The 23,780-nt window shown below is 48.6% G+C and overlaps 2 protein-coding genes across 2 annotated transcripts; both read left to right on the top strand.

Moving 5' to 3' along the window:
* Window positions 1-3,389: 3,389 nt before the first annotated feature.
* Window positions 3,390-7,577, top strand: FTJAE_10856 (C2 domain protein; the record flags this gene model as incomplete). The annotated part of the gene is made up of 3 exons (XM_037343738.1): window positions 3,390-5,948; window positions 5,999-6,580; window positions 6,639-7,577. 3 exons carry the CDS (start codon window positions 3,390-3,392, stop codon window positions 7,575-7,577), a joined length of 4,080 nt encoding a protein of 1,359 aa, XP_037202091.1.
* A 6,712-nt stretch (window positions 7,578-14,289) lies between these two features.
* On the top strand, window positions 14,290-18,472 carry FTJAE_10855 (NIK-1 nonidentical kinase-1; the record flags this gene model as incomplete). The annotated part of the gene is made up of 6 exons (XM_037343737.1): window positions 14,290-15,106; window positions 15,166-15,198; window positions 15,254-16,080; window positions 16,142-16,408; window positions 16,460-17,959; window positions 18,035-18,472. The coding sequence occupies 6 exons, from the start codon at window positions 14,290-14,292 to the stop codon at window positions 18,470-18,472; spliced, it is 3,882 nt and encodes a 1,293-aa protein (XP_037202090.1).
* Window positions 18,473-23,780: the final 5,308 nt, after the last annotated feature.

The following is a 23,780-nucleotide window of genomic DNA, read 5'->3' as shown; positions in this document are numbered from 1 at the left end:
TTAGGTAGGAACGAACAAAAGCGGCATGTTAGAGATTTATCTCAAGTAAGAAAAGCCCAGCGGGGTACATAGGGGTTGCCAACAAATTCGAAGCGGCTAGAGCAGCAAGTGAATTCCATAGGTAGGTAGGTAATGAATCCAGGATTATTAGGAAACCTAAGGAGTTTATGATTCTTCCTCTCTGCTGTCGTCGGCTAGGATATTGAACAGAGGAGGGAGGAGTCTCCTCACCTAATGTACCTACCTACCTACCTACCTAGGTACCTAGGTAATCAAAACACTTTACCTACCCTACATAATTTACCTAGGGATCCATGCCTTGCCTATAATAATGACTTTTGAAGTAAGTTGCGTCTTGTTGATGACAGATACAGTGAATTAATCAGCTCTGCGGTCTCAGTCTTAATACATGCGAGTCACAAAGCGAAGACTGACTCAACTAGAATGCTGCTACGTACTGGCCACCTACCTCCCAATTCAGCAGTATTTACCAGTACTGTGCAACAGTTACATTTACTGCATTGTTCCACTCAGGCACTAGATTTTGTCCTCATGGTTGATGCAATCACATAATGCAGGATTGGATATCAGGCACTTTTGGTAATGAGATACACGCAAACTTCAACCCTCATGTCATGAATATTTCCCTTTTTCCTTCTCCGATTGTCGTTATATCATCTACTCACACACTTCATATTTAGAACCAGATTGAGAGATCGGGAGTCGAATACTAAGAAAAGCAGGGAACTACCTACCTAGCCTTTAACCGGTCTGAGCCCCTTGTTGCGGTTGGCAACCGGCCACACTAGAGATAACTCTTGCTTTACTCCGTATGTACTGGGCTGTTTTCTATCTCTACCTAGGTACTAAGTCTAGGTATGCTAACTGGTAGGTACTATGGAACCTACCTACCCTCCACAATGGAGCCTGTCCCTGTAAGAGACCAAGCATCATCAAGTGCCAGGCAAGGTACCCGCAGACCCTCCAAAACCAGACGATGCAGTTACATGCGTCAATTTGAAACACAGCGGCGCTGTTGGTGGGCACTTGGGCTCAGGCTGAATTCGAAAGCGTTATAGGTGCATTTTGGCGTTGCTGAATGATACTGGACGATCACTGATACATCTTCAGTGAACACTCGATGGGCTGTCTAATCATCTGCTCAAGAGAAGTTGTCCCTGCACAAGCAATTATCGTCTCTCAAGAACTTACCATATCTCAGACCTGTCACACAGTACAGTACCTAACTTAGAGTACCCATCGACTCTAAGAACTTCGTCTGACCTTGGCTCATTTTCGGATACTCTACGGAGTAGACAGGGAACTCTTGCTGCTGATCCCTTCAGGCATCTCCAGACTCCTGCCAGGGCCCTTGTCCTTAGGTGGTTCCTCTACGGCGGGGTTTTGGTTTCTTCAACATCCATCGAATCCTATACTATGTAGGTACTCCGTACGTAGCAGTACATACCCGGATCCCAAATGGAGTAGGTCGATGGCCAATTGTCTGGTGCATGCTCGTCCTCCTCCATGAGTCAGGTGGTGATAACCGACAGCCGCACAGCGAGAGATCTAGTGCTTTTTCCCATGACAAATGTGCAGGCAGATAGATCTTGTGCATAATATGGGCACTGATAGCACAACTCTGACACACCTACTCTATGAACGAGGTACAATACGCAACACAAGATATCGATCTCCGCAACCTCGTGAGCCACCTCAACGAAGATGGGATATATTCAAGACACGGGATTCTTACACATGATCATAACCCGAAGCTTCCAAGTACCTTACTTGTTGATGCTGCTACTTAACTTGGGTACCCAGTCATCTGTTCATGTTCTTAGATAGTGGTTCAGCCCTTCGTCAGCGCTCTGTAGACATTGGATGTATGATAACTGCATTTGGGGTGATGCTCAATTTATGTTAATACCTGAGGTAGTCGTATAGCAGTCAGAGTCGAGGACAGTCAATCCTTCGACAGCCAGGTGCCCGGTTAACATCCAGGACACATCACTCAGTGCAATGTAAGTAAACCAAACATCGACAACTTGGGTACAATCAAATGCCGTATCGTGGGGACATATTACATCTAGAATAAGATATTAATAGAAGTATCAAATTATTAAGGAGCCAATACAAAAAGATAGGTTGATTCTAGCTATTATCGAAACAAAGCATGACCAATGACAAGATATTGATGTGAGCCATAAAGATGTCAAGCAAAAGAGATAAAGATGGGACTATGAAAGGAAGACTTATTTTTATCTAAATGTCTTCATGTAGCGATTGCATTCAATTCCTAAGCGACCACTTGTGCCATGGGTATGGAGAATTTCATTTGCAGACATTGGATCCAATGTGTCCCGCCTTCATGCTATGATTACACGAAGAAACCCATGAACTGCAGAATGCCATGATGGAATTGAATTCCTGGCGATTATACATACATAAGCGCCCAAACACGCCGTTGTTTAGGTATCATTGGATAGGATCAAACTAGCGCTTCTCAGGGTCCTACGGCGATGCCATTAGCGGGTTAGCGGTTCAAGGACGTGTCCCGGTCATGTTCCTCAGCCCATGGGCTGGCTGAATGGATGACGTCTCGCCCCATTCCTTGGGCTGGGAGACTCTTATTTTGGGCTGGACCTTGTAGTTTTGGGTCCCATTTTAGGCTTTGTGTCAACAGTGAGGGACGATTAGAGGGGACGGGAGGCTAATTGTATTGGATGGGATGGTGCAGGCTCTTTAATGCTTCCTTTATGCTACAATCGATGGCCATCACCCTCTCTCAGCTAATCAGATACCTACGCTACCACAAACAAAGGTTGTGTGATCTGTCGTTACTGTGTTCCCGTCTTGTTTCATCCTTGTCTCTTTGACCTCTTGAAGCACTGCAACCGGGGCGGCTCTGACCTCCAGCTCCATCCTGGACCATCATCACTTCACCCTACCGCCAATTTTTAATCCATCAACTATCCTAGGCTGGAGCAGGCAGATATTGACTTACAGTCGAAACAAAGCAAAACAAACCACTCTGCTCCACAACTACAAGGAACAGGATACAAATTTGACATTCCATCTAAACTCACCGCACATCTATCTAGGGTTTGCTCTTTTGCTATCCAGATTTGATATCTTGGACCCCTCGCTCCTTTTCTCCCTTGTCGCGCACGTTCGCCCGATCCTCCAACTCACCATCAGCATCCACGTTTGCTGACCACATCTCACGTTTTGACCGGTACCCAGTGTCATGAGCTGGGGCGCGTAGAAATAGACCATTTTCTCAGGTATCATCTCGCGTCCCGAGCAATCTCCATCCTCACTTTGTAGGTCCTTGTACTCGTCATTGCCATACCGCTGTCACTGTCGCCTCCCCTCGATCGTCCACAATGTCGTCAGAGTCCCGACGCTCCTACAATTCAGGCCGTCGGATGGGCAGCAGCAGAGATCTTGGTCGAGCCCGCGCAGCTTCCAGAGCCCAAGCAATTGTCGTCGAACATGATGAAGCCCGCAGCTTCGCTCTCCGATCCGCTTATCTACACTACCTCCTGCAACCCAAGGCCAAACGAAAGCAATATGTTCCAGCTCCAAAGCAACCCGTCCGAACTCACACCAGCGTCGGCGCACTCGTCCAAGAATTTACCTCCGGCTCTTCTTCAAGCTTCAAGCTACCTCACAACTTTACAAGTGCTCTACTCGAACGTTGCGGCGGCGTATTGAGGGGTAGCGAACGCCTCCCAGGTTATAATGATGCTGCTGTCAAGCGAAGCTTTGCAGAAGCTTACACTACCTTCTCTGAAAGGAACTTCCGCAAAACTATTGACAAGGAGAGGAAGCTTGAGCCGCTCATACTCATGTTTTACACGTCTACCACCAAGGCCGCTCAGAAAGGTGCCGCTCCTGATGACGATTCCTGGAAGCTTATTCCTGACCGACATCTTGCTCTCTTTGTTCGCCTGATCGCCACTATTCTTCGGGACCAGGGCCACGATCGCGACAAGACTGAACTCATGTCCAAGCTGAGTCTTCTCGAGAAGAAGCTGCTGACAAATGATCAAAATTTGGTTGGCGGTGGATCTGACGGCGCTGGCACGACGATCGAGGTCGTCGTACCTTTGAGTTATGATGTCAAGGACATGCCCTTGGTTCAGCAGGTGGTCAGGATCTTCGGACTGAGTCTTTCGGAGGCACAAGCCGAGATCAATGAGAACAAAGGAGTGTGGACAGAAGAGGCTGCACTGAAGGATCTCAAGTCGTACCAGCACAGGCTAAATTCAGACATGCCCGGTGCTCTGAGGAGTGATGACTTTGATCTTGATGAGGCCTTTCGGGAGTGGAAGAAAGCCGAGTCTCCTCATCTGTCCCAGATGATGCTTGATATTTTGACTGCCAAACCAGAGCTTGCCAAGACATCGAGCAGCAACATCGACAAAGGCTTCTCCAGCAGGCCCCAATCTACATACAACGATCCAGCGTTTGATGCTTCAATGGGTTTTGATCCAGCTATCAACCTCGCTTCTCTGAACATTGGTGGTGATTCTAGTATCCGAACAGTCGAGGAGAATATTTACACCTTTGTCCCTCCAGACCCCAGAGCCTTCTTCAAGTACATTCTTAAACATGCTATGACCTTTGACCAGATCAATAGCGACCCTGACCTTGACTACCAACCCTTATCAAAACAATCCATGGACCTTTTGACTGAATTGTGCGTGAGATGGAGAGTGCCCCAATGCTCCAGGCTCATCACTCTACTTGAGGTTGCATCACGCAACTATCTTGATCGGGAGTTGCTCCCCGAGGAGCTGGATGCTGTTTTCGATTTTGTCAAAACACCACTGCCAGAGGTCAAGAAGCCTCCTCACATATCAAACTACTCGACTCCCCTATCTGAGATCGACCCCAGCCGCTGGACGGTGCATGACTTTGCCGTCTATCAACACACTCTGAATACCCTTCATGAGACACTGCTCCGTGACCTTTATGATAGGATGGAACAGTGCTATGATACGAAACCACCCCAAATCGGCGTCGTCCAGTACATATTGGACAATCACATCTTCAGCGACCCATGCTTCTCTCCTAGACCTGAGGCTGCTGAAGAGTTCTCTCAACACCTCAGCCAGCGTCTCCACGATCAGGCTCAAGAGGCTTACCGCCAGTATATGGAAAAGGAGATATCAGCTGACCGGAATGACTGGGATTTTGCCAATGTGGTCAAGTTGGGCAAAACAGTCATCAAACTATGTGAGAGGATCAACAAACGCTATAATAAAAATCCCGAGATCATGGGCGTAAATCCATTCCAGATCCTGGTCGAAGAAGTGTTTCCTCGGTTCGAAGAGGATGCAAACGCCATCATTGAGTCCATCCTGGAGATGGCTCAAGAGACTGGCACCGAACTTGACATACAAGATGGCTTCGAACTGTACAGAGAGTTGGTTGCAATCCGCCGCATCCACAACGATTCTCTACCTGATCGGCCATTTGCTTTCAATGTCGAGGACCTTTTGGTCGATTTCGTGTGGCGATGGGTTCGTGCAGCCGAAAGCAGAGTCGAGGAGTACGTTGAGCAAGCAGTCAAGCAGGATCAGTTCCAAGTACGCACTGAGAACCCAGAGGATATCCCACGAGATTCGGAGAGGCACAGTGTTTCTATCATTGACATATTCATGTTGTTCAATCAGACCCTTGACACTGTCTTTAACCTCAACTGGGGCAACGATGAACATCACGCCAGATTCATGACATCCCTCTCGAAGGCATTTGCCGCAGGTATTGGCAAATACTGCGAACTTGTTGATCAAAAATTCGCGAAAGAGATGGACCGCCCTTCAGCTGAGGAGTTGGAGGCACAGACCCAGACTACTCAAGAGAAATGGATGAGATATGCCAAGGATGCCTGGAACAATAAAGATCGGGTCGAGCCTTTCCAATTTTACTCAGAGGTAAACGCTCGGTATGAGATGCTCTTTATGAATACTGCTAACGCTCACAGTCCTTTGTCAAACTGAACAATATCGAATATGCCATGCAGGAGCTTGACAAGTTAGAACGGACTATGGATCCCGATGCTTGCGCTGCACTGCTAGAAAGAATTGACGGACCCAAGAAAAAGACCCGTCGACCTAATAAATACACCTTCACGATCAAAGTTGTTGAGGCTGAGGATCTCAAGGCGTGTGATGCCAACGGCTACAGTGATCCTTACGTGGTATTTGGCGACGAATACCAGAAGAGACTGCACAAAACACGGATCATTCAGAGGAGTCTTAACCCGCGTTGGGACGAGACATTCGACATCACAGTTCAGGGCCCAGTCAACATGATCGCAACTATTTGGGACTATGATACGTTCGGCGACCATGACTATGTTGGACGCACGTCGCTCAAACTCGATCCCGTTCATTTCAGCGACTATTTGCCGCGCGAGTTCTGGTTGGACCTAGACTCCCAAGGTCGACTACTTATAAGAGTTAGCATGGAGGGCGAGAGAGACGATATTCAGTTTCATTTCGGAAAGGCCTTTCGCCATTTGAAGCGCACTGAGAGAGATATGGTCCGCAAGGTCACGGATAAGGTAAGGATCTGACTCTTGTACAAACGTGAAAGAAAAACACATCACTGACAATGAGTAGCTCACTTCTCAGATCAATCACACATTGTCTTTGGAGACTCTGAGACATCTGCTCGGTACTGGCGGTATTGGCGCGTCGGTAACAAGTCTCTGGAAAAAGCGAGCTTCAACAGTGCCGACTGCAACTCCAGCGCAAGTTGAAGCGGCTCTTGCACCCCTGTTTGCATACTTTGACGAGAACTTTGCTATCATGAAACAGACGTTGACAAAGGCCACCATGGATGCTGTCATGGCACGACTCTGGAAGGAGGTCTTGATGGTGATTGAAAATCTCTTAGTGCCACCTCTGTCTGAAAAGCCTTCCCAACAGCGACCCCTTACACGTAAGGAGTTGGACATTGTCTACCACTGGCTGGACTTGCTTTTCCAATTCTTCAATGCCAGAGACGATTCAGGAGAGCAGCTAGGTGTTCCAGCAGAGACCCTCAAGTCGCCTAAGTGGCACGAGCTGGCATCGCTGAACTTCTTCTATTTCGAGGATACTAATAGTCTCATACGCGAGTCGGAAAGAATGGCAGCTGCGACAACAGAACGCGCACGCCTGGCTCTCCAGCAGCAGAACTCACAGAGTAACCGCCTGTCAGCTCCGGCTGCTCTCGGGGCCTCGCTGGGCGGCGCAGGGTCGTTCGCAAGCATGGGTACCATCAGACGTGGCAAGAGTATTATGATGAGTCGTAATCTGGGCACTATGCGAAAGGCCAAGGAGGCCAAGCGCCGCGAAGCGCAGGCTGATCCGAGCGACGATATGATCTTACGCATCCTCCGTATGCGGCCAGAAGCAGCGCACTATCTCAAGGACCGACATCGTCAGAAGGAGAGACAGGCTGCCACAGCTGCTGCGGCGCTGATTGTCAAGAATAGTGTAACGCAAGGTTGGAACTCGTCTACGGGCCCTGCTTTCAGTGGTAACTTCGGGTGTAACAACTTGCCGAGGCGATGAAGAGTGGCAGAAGGCAAGAGGGGGATCATGGACACAATTCTCGGTGATACAACGGACATCACTGGAGTGGTTTGGGAGGTCTGCGAAGGTTTTTATGATGTAGTTTGGTTTGTATTTTTGTTGATATGTACCTATCTATCCGGCAGGAAGACAACGCATCAGATACCCATATTCGTGTGTGCAGGAAGTTGCTTTCTTAGTTAATTATACATGGATGTTTTTGCTCTGATCGGTAACTATTGGGCTATATAATAAGTAGACGCGTTGGTTGCAGTCTGAAATTCTCAGCAGTTCAGTGTGGTGGTAGTGTTGCTGTGTGAATCTCCCATGATTGTCTGAATACGAGACTGTTTATCTGAGAGCAACTCCATATGTGCAAATGGGGTCACACACGTTGAGACTCAGTGCACTCGACATAGCAGAAGCAACCGAAAACTTGAGCAAGATAAATAAAATGACCAGTGGTAAGCTTCTAGACACTCATTCAACGTCGAGGGTTGCTTGTTCCTCAACATCTTATGCATACTGACCTACGCGCTACCCTACATCTGGATACAGCGTTGGATATGGTCGCAGAATAGTGGCTTAACCTGATACAAGCATGAAATTCAGCCTAATGTTGTGAGCACAACCCAACGGCGATCAATGCTTGGTGCCGATCTCCGAGTTGGTTACGATCAGGAGTGGAACGAGATGAGATGGAAACATGGTCAATCGCAAACCAGCAACGTCTAACAAAACAACAATCCCTTAACCTGTGCTATCTATGTCTTTGATCTTCGAGACATGCAAGAAGCAACATGCCATGTGCGCCGGGGCCGAGCAAAAGTGGCGCGTAATACACTGTGACCATACCTGCATTGGTTTAATTCAGGGTCAAGTTGTCTTGGAGAGGAGGTTTTGAGGCCGTTTGGCTGCATCCCACAAAGACGCCTCCCGCGTAAACGAAGCCGGGAATAGATATGGGTTCCCTAGCACGCAAGCACGAATCAGGGCCGCTTTGTCGCCGATACCGAGATCCAACTCAGATACATACTGGTAGTACATAATAGTTAGCAATGGTCCACGTCTTGTCCGCACCGAGCAAAGGCGGACCAAGACTGCAACAAACAGCCCTGGAGGCAAAGGGATACGGGCTAGACGGGCCATAGGAGAATAGTTACAGGGGGTAGACTAACCGTTTAAAATGCAAGCTAAGACTAGCTCGGTGGTCCGCTGGACCCTGCCCACAGAGAACAACGGCCGCCGAGGTGGGTGGGAAAAGTGACAGCATTTTCAGGGTCCTTTTTGAGGGTCCAGTTCAACTCCACTGAAGTTGAGCCGGCTTGTCCATCAAAAACAACCTAGGGCGGAGCACTTGATCATTCTCGTTGTCCATTGTAGATAGGGCCTTGAATGAGGGGCAAAGCAAAAAGGAAGAGGAGAAGTCACTCTCACTTTTGTTCATAGTTATTGACTGACCTCTGACCTGGTTGGCACGAGCGAGTGCGATAAGTAATTTGGCAATGCAATTGTGCATTGAGCCCCTGCTTGATAAAATTCGGAACGGTGATCTCTCATGGACCGACGGTTTCAACAGAGCAGGGCAATTGGAATTAGGTAGGGTGTTTTCTGGAGGAGGAGGCCAACACATGTCTGGAAACTCCTAGTACATTATGTCTGTACATTCTCAATTCAGCACCTAAGTACCTAAGGTATCTAGGAGTATCAACAGGGGACCCTTTTACGCCCTCCTCGCCACCACACTCGAAATCGAATCCGACCTGTCTGGTAAAAGCTTGCAGGGCCACTCATCACAAGAGGCAATTCACCGAGTGGAGATGGGCCGATACTGTTGAGCCCTTGGTTTCGGTTCTAGAAGAAAATGTCATCCAGGCCAAGCCAGTTGCGGGTTCCATGGTTATACGCGCGATTCGACATTGCTTTGAGCCGGTTTTGGACGATTTTGGTGGTGATTGACAGTTGGATGGCATTCGGGGTACCTCTTTTGGAACGACGACTGAAACTGACGGTGCCGGTAGTGGCTCAACGGCTTCAGCGTTGTTGAATGAGAGCAAACTCATGGCACATGATAGGGAGAAAGCTGAAGCTCATGAAGCCTAGAACCACAGATGAGTGTGAGGAGATGAGACAGTTCTTGGTATTCGCCATGAGTACCAGTCCAATCATTTGTGAGCAACCAGTCGTCAAGTGCCGCCGTCTTTTGGAGAATGCGTTGCTCCTGGCCCTTGGCCCTCGACTCCGTAGCTCACTCCCTACTACCTATCCCATCCCTTTCGTGCAATGTCTCTGACCGTCGATCTTGAAATCAAAAGCCGAGTCGTGCACGTGCTTCTGTGACTGAATGGATTCGAAACATATCTCACGTGGACTACAAGCCACCAATCTCGAAGGAGTACGGGCCCACCCCACGTACAGTATGCTCAGATGTCCAAGACAGTGACAATGGTCGAAATACCCGTCAGAAGAGGCTCTTGTGTCCAAACTATACCGTGCGGACTACGTGGCGCCTTGCGAAGATCCTCAACTTGAGAGGCTTTTTGTTCAAGCGGCAACGACACGAGCAATTGCCAAGCTCGAATTTGATTTGCCCAAGACGGGGCTCAAAAGATGTCGTCCACACAGATTAGGAGTTGGATCAAGGGCACCCCTGTCGGTGAATAAGAAACCGACGTGCCGCAGCTGCACCATGACGTTGGTGGCTGACTCGATTTTGACCTCGACCCACCAGTTGAGCGACCCCTGAACTCGCGATAATAATTACTGTAAGGTATTGTGGATGGATATGGCCATATGTTCATATGTGCTACTGGCCGCAAAACAACTGGATATTATCCCCATCAGATGCTCTCCTATCATATCATCTTCTTTCTCGCCAGTGCGCATTGGTGTGCCTAGCCAAGTCTCCTCGCTGTATTGGTATGTTGTCTTGAGGTATAAGGGCCGGTCTTTGAGAATGCTAGCACAAACTACTACCTAGCCATCCCCGATATCACTGGCACAAAGGCTGGGTCCCAGGAGTAATCATTAGCAGCCTGCGCTGTGCGGACCGAGCGACAACACTTGCGCCAGCCTTGCCTGAAACACAAGACACTGTCCATCACAATGCCCATCTCATGGCGTATGTCCTTACCCTATTGCTCGTAATTGGTGGTACTGAGCAAACACCACGTACCATACGCGGCGATAGCACGCTCCCTCGTGGCCAACAGCCCTAGGTACTAGTTAGCCAGCTGCTCAGCTCTATAATTTGCAACCTGCGGGGACAGTCCGGAAACAGTAAGCATCTGTTGAGAACCGCACAGTGCTAAGACACCTGAATCGTCGGATATATGTTTTGATTTTCCAGGCGGACAGTGATAGCTACAATATTCGCTGAATAGCATTATGCTATCATTAAGTTGAAGATGGAGCAACCTTCTGGTGTGACCCAGGATATTTACTGCGAGCGAGCATCTTTCTAGTGCAGTCAGAAGACCGATGGGACAATACCTGTATCTACATATTATGTGAGTGATCGTGCATGAGAAAGTCGGGTCAAGAATTCGGATAAAGATCGCGGTGGAAATACTTATCCTAGTTCATCTTCGGACTACCTAAGCAAGGGAGACCCGTATGTACGAGCCCACGAGGATGCCGCTTAGGTATTATTATTGACAGCTCGAGAAGCCCATTTCAACAATGGAATGACCACGGAGCCGCGCCTACATAAGTAGATATCACACTAGATGGATCCATTTGCAAAATCTACCAACACGAGAGCACATTCTTTATGCAAAGCCGTGACTGCTTTCTAGTTGAACAAACATTAACGGTACTGAACATAATATGGTGTCTTAGCCTCCAATTCTCACTCGTTTAAGGGATGGGCAAGTATCATCACTGTGCGAGTTATTTAGCATAGTACCACCCCCCACATCAACGGCCTTGGCCCTTGGCAGCCAGGGCTTGTACTGATGAATACTCGTGACTGTTGGTAGTGGACATCCTTCGAATGGAATGGGGAACGTCTTGTCGTTCTGCGCAAGATTTGGAGGTGGACCAACATCGAGTTGTTTCTTGCGACATTTCTTTGCCAGCTAATAAGAGTCCAGTTCAACTTTGTCAGTAAGCAGGCTAATCAACCTCGACTTAGAAGGTATACCAAACTATCTATGTACCTATACTTGACCCAGGCGTCTCAAATGCCTTTGAGTTTGGTGGTAATTAAACCCTGGGGCCTCTTCTGATGAAAGGGTGCACGCCACTCGTAACCGTCTACCAGTATTTGACCGCCCTGCGGGACAAACGACAAACCAGTATCCGTAACTAGAGGGAAGACATAAAATAAATGGGAAATTGAATACTTCTGAAGCGGCTGCGGCACTGGCACAATATGTATCTACAGGACAGTGTTTCTTAATCCTTGATTGCGCGGTTAACTTGCTTTTTTACTGGAACGATAGGATGCTGATATATGATACATATGAGACGAGAGACGCTGTTTGGTTTTGTGGCACAGCTACTCTATAGCAGTGTCGTACCGACTTGAAAGTCTTCTGGATAGGAGTAATAGAGAAACGTCTTATAGAAAGTGACCCCCTTCATCGTTTCTCGTTCAATCATCCATCCAATATCTCAGCCGCCTCTACAGATGTAGTGCCCGTCAGACATTAGCGGACAGTAATAATGTCGATCGATTCGTTCGTGCAGCCGCCAGCCTGCATTAGGGGCGGGGCGAGCCTCTGGGCATGCTGCCATTGGCTATCAAGCCTCAGATTTCCCCAGAAGGGCCCTTGTTCAAAAAGTGACATTGCTCGCAGACTCCGTTTGCGAGGCAGCCTGTCACTATCGACTTACGGATATGGTAAATTGGTTTTGGGGTCGAAGAACGTCGTCTTTTTCTGGAGATTTGGGGTGTTTTTCAATTGAGATATGTGAGAGAACCTATAAAAACAATGACTTTTGTAAACCCAACCCAGGTACCTTACTTACCTAGGTACTTTAGTACCTAGAGTCTCCGCTTAGAGGCAATGGAAGGGACGAAAAATAGACTGGCGTCTGCATGCCATAATATACAAGATTTTGAACTGCATACGCAATCATGTATCCGTAGCATTATCGGGGACAGGAAATGCATTTATCATGAGAAATGCCATTTTTCTACAACATGAGTATACCGAGATTTACACATAATTCAGGAGGCAGACCTACTCTGCATAGGTAGGTAGGTACCGTGAAAAACCCCAACAGCAATGGAAGGTTTCTTTGCCCCCTTCTCACAATTCCCTGCTGTGATCACTCGTTTCCCTACTACTTTTGGGTTTCCCACTCCACTGTTGATAGATATGGTTTCATCCCCCAAGTTTCAGGCTTCGACTAGATCACATCACAGTCCAATTTCACTTCATTGACAGCTCGTAGTAGAGTAGCATCGCTGGACAGATGGAGCTGCGATTCTCCAACTAATAACTTTTCTGAGCAGGGTTCAATATTTGTCTCTCACAATAGCCGAAGTCATAGTTACTACTACTCAGTCGAGGTAATTCCATCTGCAATCCATACCTAGGTAGCCAACCAATGCCATGCCTCCGTGTGTACGCAGTATGGGCGAGAGAGATATTAGTATTATGGTATGGGTGGATGTACAGTGAAAGAGTCAAACACCAATTCGATCCGAAAAGAGAAACCTTACTAGACCTGTTCAGACGTTAGCACCTCTTGGTTGGCTCCGCCTTTTATCTCTTTTGTCGCCCTCCTTTCCACCTCGTAACTGGCTAGCTGGCGGCTGGTCTCGCTGTGCTGTGCTGTGCTGTGCTTTGCTGTGCTGTGGTAGCGTAGCGACCGAGGGATCTACCCAGCACCGACCCAACTCGGAGATACATGGTGTCCTCGCGAGCTCCCTGAACAACCAGAGGTACATACATACCCCCCCCCAAAGGGACGGGAGTCAAGGACTCTCCTGTCAGTGGAAGACTAAAATATACCTAGGCGTGCTAGACCCCCCACACCGGTGTTGCGGTCCAGTGCTTGCTGCCACCGCTGCAGCTGGGACCACCTTTTGAACTGGGTTTATCCCCCTCTCCAGCTGTCTTGAAGTACTTTGCTCCGTCCCTGATCCCAATCGTATCCCTCACCCCATTTACCATTTACAGTGCACTACGCCCGCTTCAGTCAACTCGTAAACGGCTCCCGTTGAACTTTCAGCCTAATCTTTTCCTCCTCAAACCTCACGGTCTGTCGCGACGTTTACCATCCGACCTCTCACCTCTACGGAACAGGCTCGGATTAGTCTCGACAATACCCTCCCTCGTCTTCTCTGCTGTTTGGTTTCAAGTTCACGACGACTTTGCTTGCTTGTACTTTGTCTCAGTCTCATCTTCGCCCGTTTCTACTCGACGGGGTCATCGCCCACTGTCACCTTGTGTATTGTACTGTGTCCGTACCCAAACTCTCGACAATCGAGGATGCTGCGCAGTCGACTGCTGTTGCGTCCCTAGTTTGGTCATCGTCCTGCCTTGCGTCGTACTGTTTTCGAGTATTCTCTACAATCCACCGACCCGGCGCTGTGCCATCCATCGACACAAATCTGCAATCCATACCCATCCACCACCCACTTTGGACGTCCGACTCGGCGCAGCCAGAAAACATTTATATATAAAACAAAAAGGAACCGGCAAAAAATCTCCTTGTCCATTACTCAGCTGCGAATCAGCAGTCTACCTGCATCACCATGGTTGACGACGCGGCCCTCGCCGCTGCGGCTTCGATTGTCGCCTCGATTGCTCCAGATCCCCGACTGCCTAATTCGATACCGGTTGGTGTAGCTTCTCAGGTGCAACTCCCGGGGCCAGATACTCCCGCCAAGCGTAAGCTCGAACTTGAGCTTCAGAACCTTGCTCTGCGTGTTGGAAAGCTCGAGAGCCAGGCCTCAGCTGCCTCTGGGTTCCCAGAAACGCCCAACGAGGTTATTGACACTCTTTTCGGCGAAGAGGCTCAGGCTGTGGCGGTCCGTCCCAAGCCTAAAGTCTTTCACGCCCAAGGTAGCCTGCACTCTCCGCATCTGCCATCTTATCAGCTGACCGAAGAAGCCCTTGAAGGACTTCGAGAACATGTGGACGACCAATCCAAGTTACTCGATAGTCAGCGCCAGGAGCTCGCTGGTGTAAATGCTCAGCTCTTGGAGCAGAAGCAGCTACAAGAGCGAGCCCTCGAAATCCTCGAGCAGGAACGTATTGCTACTCTGGAGCGCGAGCTTTGGAAGCATCAGAAAGCCAACGAGGCCTTCCAAAAGGCTCTACGAGAAATTGGAGAGATTGTTACCGCCGTTGCTCGCGGTGATCTGACCATGAAGGTTCGCATGAACACTGTTGAAATGGACCCTGAAATCACAACATTCAAGCGCACTATCAACGCTATGATGGACCAGCTGCAAATATTTGCTAGCGAAGTCTCGCGAGTCGCTCGTGAAGTCGGTACCGAAGGATTGCTTGGTGGCCAAGCCCGTATCGGCGGTGTCGATGGAACATGGAAGGAATTGACTGACAACGGTATATTTCACATATCCCAGAGTCCTTCGTACCACAAAAATTGCTAACCGCCTCTACAGTAAACGTTATGGCCCAGAATCTTACTGATCAAGGTTTGCAACTTTGCCTAGATACGAAATTGATACTCTGTGACTAACAGGTCTCTAGTGAGGGAGATAGCATCGGTTACCACCGCCGTGGCCCACGGCGATCTGACTAAAAAGATCGAACGACCTGCCAGAGGCGAGATATTGCAACTGCAACAAACGATTAACACCATGGTGGACCAATTACGAACATTTGCTTCTGAAGTCACACGTGTAGCGAGAGATGTCGGGACAGAAGGCATGTTAGGCGGACAAGCCGATGTTGGGGGAGTGCAGGGCATGTGGAACGATCTCACCGTCAATGTCAATGCCATGGCCAACAACTTGACGACTCAAGTGCGCGACATTATCAAGGTTACCACAGCTGTCGCCAAGGGAGATCTTACACAAAAGGTCCAGGCCGATTGCAGGGGAGAGATATTCGAGCTCAAGTCAACCATCAACTCCATGGTTGACCAGCTACAGCAGTTCGCCCGCGAGGTCACCAAGATTGCTCGTGAAGTCGGAACCGAAGGACGCCTGGGAGGGCAGGCCACTGTGCATGATGTTGAAGGTACCTGGAGGGATCTGACGGAGAACGTCAATGGCATGGCCATGAACTTGACCACTCAAGTGCGGGAAATTGCCAAAGTTACAACAGCTGTCGCCAAAGGTGACTTGACAAAGAAGATTGGGGTCGAGGTCAAGGGTGAAATTGCAGAACTGAAGAACACCATTAACCAGATGGTGGATCGTCTTGGTACGTTTGCCGTCGAGGTGAGCAAGGTAGCCAGGGAAGTAGGCACAGATGGAACATTGGGTGGACAGGCTCAGGTTGCCAATGTTGAAGGTAAATGGAAGGACCTCACAGAAAACGTCAACACGATGGCGTCAAATCTCACAGTCCAGGTAAGGCTCAGATCTCTGCTCAGAAAGCTCGGGTTTAACATGGTCACTAACCAAATCCTAGGTCCGAAGTATCTCAACCGTTACTCAAGCCATTGCGAACGGCGACATGAGCCAGAAGATCAAGGTCGAAGCAAATGGAGAGATACAAGTGCTGAAAGAAACCATCAATAACATGGTTGACCGTTTGTCTAGCTTCTGTTACGAAGTGCAGCGAGTTGCCAAGGATGTGGGTGTTGATGGAAAGATGGGTGCTCAGGCCGACGTTGGTGGATTAGACGGCCGCTGGAAAGAAATCACGACGGATGTCAATACAATGGCCAGTAACCTGGTAAGTAGTCCTTGATGACCCTGCGGGAACCTCGTTTTCTAACTCATACAGACTACACAAGTGCGCGCCTTCTCAGATATAACCAACTTGGCCACCGACGGGGATTTCACCAAGCTAGTCGACGTCGAAGCATCGGGTGAGATGGACGAGCTCAAGCGCAAGATCAACCAGATGATCTCAAATCTGCGCGATTCTATTCAGCGTAACACTCAGGCCAGGGAAGCTGCCGAACTTGCCAACAAGACCAAGTCAGAGTTCCTCGCCAACATGTCCCACGAAATTCGAACGCCGATGAACGGTATCATCGGAATGACCCAACTGACATTGGACACCGATCTGACTCAATATCAGAGGGAGATGCTTAACATTGTCAATAATCTTGCCAATAGCCTCTTGACGATAATTGACGATATCTTGGATCTTTCCAAGATTGAAGCTCGGAGAATGGTCATAGAGGAGATTCCTTACACGCTGCGTGGAACCGTCTTCAATGCCCTCAAGACTCTCGCTGTCAAGGCAAATGAGAAGTTCTTGGATCTTACCTACAAGGTCGACAGCTCCGTGCCTGACTACGTTATTGGCGACTCGTTCCGCCTCAGACAAATTATCCTCAACCTTGTTGGCAATGCCATCAAGTTCACGGAGCATGGTGAGGTCAGCCTAACGATCAAGGAGAGCATGGGGCAAAACAATGTCCGACCTGGAGAATACGCGGTTGAGTTTGTCGTGGAGGACACGGGTATAGGAATCGCCCAAGATAAACTGGATTTGATCTTCGACACGTTCCAACAAGCGGATGGTTCCATGACGCGCAAGTTTGGCGGAACAGGTCTAGGTCTATCTATTTCGAAACGACTCGTCAACCTCATGGGTGGTGATCTGTGGGTAAACAGTGAACATGGCAAGGGCAGTGAATTTCATTTCACATGCTTAGTCAAGCTTGCTCCCGACGACGCTGCTCTGATCGAGCAACAGATCCGCCCCTACCGAGGTCATCAAGTGCTATTCGTTGACAAGGCTCAGTCGCAGAACGCCACCTCAATCAAGCCTATGTTAGAGAAGATTGGATTGAAGCCCGTCGTTGTGGACTCAGAGAAGAGTCCGGCACTGACTCGACTTCAAAGCGGTGGCTCCCTTCCTTATGATGCTATCCTCGTCGATTCCATCGACACTGCGCGAAGGTTAAGAGCCGTGGACGATTTCAAGTACCTTCCTATCGTCTTGCTGGCACCAGTTGTTCATGTTAGTCTGAAGTCGTGCTTGGATCTGGGAATCACGTCGTATATGACCACGCCGTGCAAACTCATTGACCTAGGAAATGGCATGATACCAGCCCTCGAGAACCGGGCGACACCTTCACTCGCTGACAACACAAAATCTTTCGAAATTTTGCTCGCCGAAGACAACACAGTCAACCAGCGATTAGCAGTGAAAATTCTTGAGAAGTATCACCATGTAGTAACAGTGGTTGGCAACGGCTGGGAAGCCGTCAAAGCCGTCCAAAGCAAGAAATTCGATGTCATTCTTATGGATGTACAAATGCCGATCATGGTAAGTATCAACATTATCAAAACTCAATCTTGGCAGCAATCGCGCAGACAGATTAACTAACGGTTTTGATTGTAGGGAGGCTTTGAAGCTACGGGCAAGATTCGAGAATACGAACGTGGCATAGGAAGCCACCGCACACCCATCATTGCCCTAACGGCCCACGCCATGATGGGCGACCGAGAGAAGTGTATCCAAGCTCAGATGGACGAGTATTTGTCCAAACCCTTGCAGCAGAACCACCTCATCCAGACGATCCTCAAGTGCGCGACGCTCGGCGGCCCTCTGCTCGAAAAGAATCGTGAACGGGAACTGGCACTCCATGCCGAGACGAAATCGAAGCACAAGGAGGGGGGACAGGGCCTGCTACGACCCACGCTCGAGAGCCGCTCATTCACGAGTCGAGAACCTCTGTTGGGAAATGGCAAGGAGAGCCCTGCCATTCTGACCACTGACGAGGATCCCCTGGCAAGAGCACGTCTTGACCTCTCTGATATGCGAAGTCTTACCAACTAACTGGTTCTCGCATTTCAGGCTTTCATGAGATCGCTCAGTCAGTAACGAGATGACGATGGGTCACATGCCTACATTTGTCATTGCAAAACACTACTGCACATTGTGAGACGACTAGTTGAGATTCACCACAGGGTCTTTCCCGGTAAACTCACTACTCCTGTACCTATCGTGGATTTTATGACAATACCGACTGTTTTTCACGGGATCTGGTGCATCAACTGGCCCTGGCTGACATTAAGATCATGAACCCGAGGCGCTGGTTGATTAGGCGACAGCGAATTATGATATCTGGCAAGGTCCAAAGCACTATGTCACTGCGTTCCTCAGCTTCCATTTGCTTAAAGCTTGAGATGGACATAATTCTTTTTTATCGCATTTTATATTTGTCATGTGGGCGTTTCTGGGGTTTTGATGGGCGGACGATTACGTCAAACTTCCTGCAGAGAAGGACGTTTATCGATCCAGTTGCTCGTTGCAACGACGTATATCGATTTAGACGAACATGATCCGACAACAAAAACATAAGTATACGATACATGTCGGCGACCGCAGTTAGAATAAGGAAAGGACGATTGGAGAAGGGCCACTCGAGGATGGGGGGAGGGGGTTTCAAATGGAATGATGTTTGATCTTTTGCTCTACGGGGTTGCTCATCGCGTTTTGTCCGGTTTTTGTCTGTTCGTTCATGTTTATTATTTTCATTTTGCCCTTCTATATGGATGGGGCTGGACATGAGCCTCTGAGCTCGAGGAGTACGTGGGATCGCAAGATAGGTGAGAGAACAGGGATGTCTTTTCAATGAAATAGGGAATGATTATCGAATGGCCGCTACCGTCCAGATATTTCAGGCGTAAGAGTCTTTGGGGAAGATACTGATGAATGACTTGACACCCTGCTTCCCTCATCCAGTCTATTATGTGACACAATGTGTAGCCACTGCTTGAAATGGTTGGTCGCTTAGGCTGCATCCTTTTCAATCTTCTCTACGTCGCCATTAGTACCATCCGATGATTTGCCCTTCTGACCTTTGTCTGCAGCTCCCGGGGAGCTGTTGGCCTTAGCTATGGCAGCGGGCATGTGTGTAGTTTCTCTGGCTTCTAAAGAAGCGAGAATGGCATCTAGTCTGTTCTCAAGGTTTGAAAGATTATTCTCAAGGGCTGTAGCCGCTTGTTCGCCTCTATGGATCCTTTGCGTCAGTTGCGGTTCTTAAAAAAAATCGCTCTTAGAGTTTCATGCTAAAGTGGCAGGGAGGCCAAGGCAAGGATAGTGAGGGAGGTGTGTAGGAACAGGAACGACTGCGTCATGCAAGCTGTGAAGATATCGTGATGCGTCTTTGCTAGGGATGCTCGCCTCGCTTGCGAGTCACCAATACAGCGCAAGAACTTATATAACCAATGAAATGCATGTCGAGTGACTTAAGGACGTAGTGATACAAGGATCAGGAGACAATCGGAGACTTCCTTCACCGATGAAGAGACTGTACAGTCTGGAGATGCAAGGGCAGTGATGGGGTGATTATCGGTGCCAATAGGTGCCGATCTCCCGAAGAGCTTGTTCAGCTGAGTTCTTGAGATTCAGATTTTGAAAAATGGGAATTTTGAAAATCGCCATGGCCATGACTAGGTGTCGGGCACGCCGGTAGGTGAAGAGACCTGCGAACTGAGACTGAGACCAAGGGATTTAGAGGCTGGGGAGTTTTTTGTTGCATGCAGGGTCTTGTCAAAAATCTGAACGAAAGCAATTCATGTGGTTTGATGGCAAATGGTGTGTGTAACAGAAATGCGAGAGTGGATGGGAAGGATGTGTAGTGTGACAGGGAGTGTGAAAGTGAATAAAGAGTGAGATGAACTGGAGAATGACGCTGAACTTTGGAATAGCATACCTAGCAAGGTCTCGGTAGGCCTGGAACAGAAAATTGTCAGTTCACGGACTATCAATATCATGCAATGCAGTGCAATAGCGGATAGTGAGGGAAAGATTGACATGAGAGGAAAACGGGAGGGTGTGTGAGCAGAAGAATGCTGACAACAAAATAGTGATATGATAGGGGTATTCCCCCAAGATCCAACCAACCCCAGGATCCAGGGATCAGAGATGCAGAATGCAGTATGCCAATGTTGATGCAGATGCAAATCAGGAGGGTTCGACTTGTGGCAGACAGCCAAGCGAAGCGAGAGGCCTCGACCAACTGGCTGGGTCTAGCTAAAGGTATAAAACGTTCCACGGGCAGGCCGGGTCTAGACTTTCTGGAGTGGGAATAGACAGGGAATGAATGAATGGCATGTTGAGGAATGATATTGAGATTGGGGGACCGAAAGAGCATGGTTTGTGGTGGCGCTTGCAATTGGTCATCAGATTCAACAACCGGTAAACAAATCAAAATGCGAATAAACATATCGACGATCATCTCTGCCATCATGGTAGTTGGTGTTTTGCTGCTAACTTGTTTCCATGATTGGAGAGATGGCAATGTGTGCCATCCCCACACGTACGTTCTTGTTTGTTCTTTCAGAGCCGGCAAAATGATATCGGAGCAACATACGTATGTATGAGAGCTCAAGAAAATGAACGAAAAAAAGAAGGTCGTGGCTTTACTCACCTGGGCCATATCGGCATCCCCCGAGGCTGAAGGCTCTGTGGCCCGGTTGTTTGTGTCAGATGGGGCCATGGTGTTTTAACTGCCTTTTGCTGTCTATGTACAGTAGACAGAGGCAAGCAATGTTGCAACGATCAGGGATAGATAGGCAGGTAGGTAGGTAGAAAGGTGAGGTAGTCAATGCGATGATTGGTTGAGCGGAACGAAGCAATCACCTCGTCTCTTGGTGGCCGTGCGATGATATTGTTTGCGCTGTTTGTTGCAAGAGAACGGAGAAACTGACTGAGGCAGTGAGGCTGTTCTGAAAAGAGCGGGCTGACTTTCGATCCACATCCAATCCAATTTTGGATTGCGCTTGCTACCTTGCCTTACCTTGCCTTCGTGGTGGGGGTCCCGGGGTCTCGCGTGGGCAATTAATTAATTCCCTTATTAGATGGTAGGAGGTAGGATCCAGGATGGCTGCACCCTCTGACCCTTAAGCCTTACAGTATAACCGCCGTACAGATCCATCCATACCTAACTTAGGTACTGAAAACATCAAGTCGCTGAAATAACTAGGTACTGACATCTAATTGTAGGTGCCCTGCACTCTACAGTGGCCCTCTCGTGGAAATCTAAGCAACATAATATATTGGTTTCAGAAGCACTTCCGCGCAATTAGTCCACTAATTGTCTGAAAAGGAGAATATCTGAGAAAATAACATACCCCAAGTCACAGCTCAGACATCTATACGGTATCTCAAGGTGGGCAATGCAGATAGTACATAGTGGGAATTTGGCAAATTTGGGCCTAGAACAATATCTAGATCACGATTTCGACGGGCGCGAACACGGGCCGTCGAAGACGTCCATGGAGAGGGAGAAAGTGGTGGCTTGTCAATGTCGAATCACGAGAGACACTGAACAAGGGGTAGTTGAGCCTCGACGCTCGACTCTATTCATAAGCATAGGCAACAATGACGACATTGGCAGATTCGTCTAAATAGTCGAGGAGGGACGGTGGGATTCTTTTGCAGGCCGATGCCATCTTCTACTGACAATGGGCTGTGGATACACCTTAGGCCATCTAGTGAACGTGAAGCTCATCAAATAACATTTGCAAAGTCTTCTGACATGGGCCAGACATGTATCATGTATGAGAAGCTAGTGCTGCCCTCGCAGATATACAAGTTAAAGAATAGGTTACTGGCTGTTTACTCCGTACTTCAGGTTTGCTTTGCCGGTAACAAGAAGACATCCCAAACACACAGCCTAGCTACAGTACTTAGTAACGTGTCTTAGATGTACGGGAAACTTTCGTAATTCTCCCGTTATTAGGCACCCGTAATAAGACAGCACAGGAAGATATTATCCGAAAGAATAAAGGTTGAAATAGATAGTTTCCCATAGTTTCTATTTTATTTTTAATTAAAGGTATAAGAGCTGTGGCGGATCCATGGGCTCGATCGATTAGTCTAGACACATACAACACATGCGCTACAGGCCTGGACCACGACGGATGGTGATCGCAACATGATCTGTGCCATTGCGGGTCGCTTCTGGACAACCGCAGCTGAGCTTCTGGCATCAGCGAGGGAGTGAGGAGATGGCTCTCAATATTGCTGCCAGGCCCGAAGGAAAGCGAGCGGTCTACTGTGTCAAGGCGTTGGGTTGGGTTGGGTCGGGTCTCTGAGACCAAGAGACAGATAACTGATGCTGCTGTTGTAAAAGTTGCACAGGGAAGCAGATGAACAGGCGTGGTACGACCGTGATATGCATCTTTTGTCCAATACGGATCGAGGCTGAAACAGACAACTCGCACCCAACAAATGGAGCTCCTTTGGAATCTCCTTTGGTCCGCATTCACATACATACATACGCATCCAAGTCGATGGCAAACCAACACGCCAGATCTTAACGTGCAGCTGCATTGACACCCATACTCTAAAAAGGGAATGTACTTCGTGAGAAGGAATTCTTGGAGTATGCCATAGATACGTGCTCACATTTCATGGGATGTACGGAGTACAGTAAGTACTAAGGTAGGTTAGGTAGTCGATCTATCTTTATCCACTCCGCTAATAGGAAATAATCAGAGTGTCTCTAAAACTCTCCGAGCAACTGGGCTGACTGGGACTGACACAAACCGGTGGAGTGCGCTGGCAAGCCTGCCTGCCTGCAAGCTTTTGTGCCTTTGGCCATCGATCGAACTCGCCGCTCGCATCCATGTCTATGGCTGGGGTTCTAGATTCGACTGCGACCTACCAGCCCGGGTATCAGAGTGGCCCAGCACGATCAGTTTCGTAAATCGGGCAGCTCTATTCGCAGTGTCGCAGGTGGAGATGAGAGCACAGCACAACAATCCGATGACTTTACCTATGTTAGTACATGCCTAGATAAAGAATGCCCGTACATATGCTGGTGTACAACCCCCCGCCGGTGCAAAATAGGCTACGGAGATTTCTTCGATAGGATCCATCGATTTACATAAACCTGGGCCTGGCCTGGCTACTCGGGGCAAATCTAGCTGCTGATCATTTCCTATGCTTTATCCGATGTGATTCCATGTTCAAGTGCTGGAATACAAGTCCCCACGTATACACTTATAATCTAAACTACCAAACTAGATAACCACTGTACTTACTTAATCTTGTAGTACCTACTAACCTTGGTACCCAATGTAAAGCATATACCTCCCCTGAGGTAACTTTGTTTGTAACTTAGGTACCTTAC

This window comes from Fusarium tjaetaba, assembly GCF_013396195.1.
Source record: "Fusarium tjaetaba strain NRRL 66243 chromosome Unknown NRRL66243_c0000257, whole genome shotgun sequence".
NCBI lineage: Eukaryota > Fungi > Ascomycota > Sordariomycetes > Hypocreales > Nectriaceae > Fusarium > Fusarium tjaetaba.
This window is presented reverse-complemented; position numbering and strand designations above follow the sequence as displayed.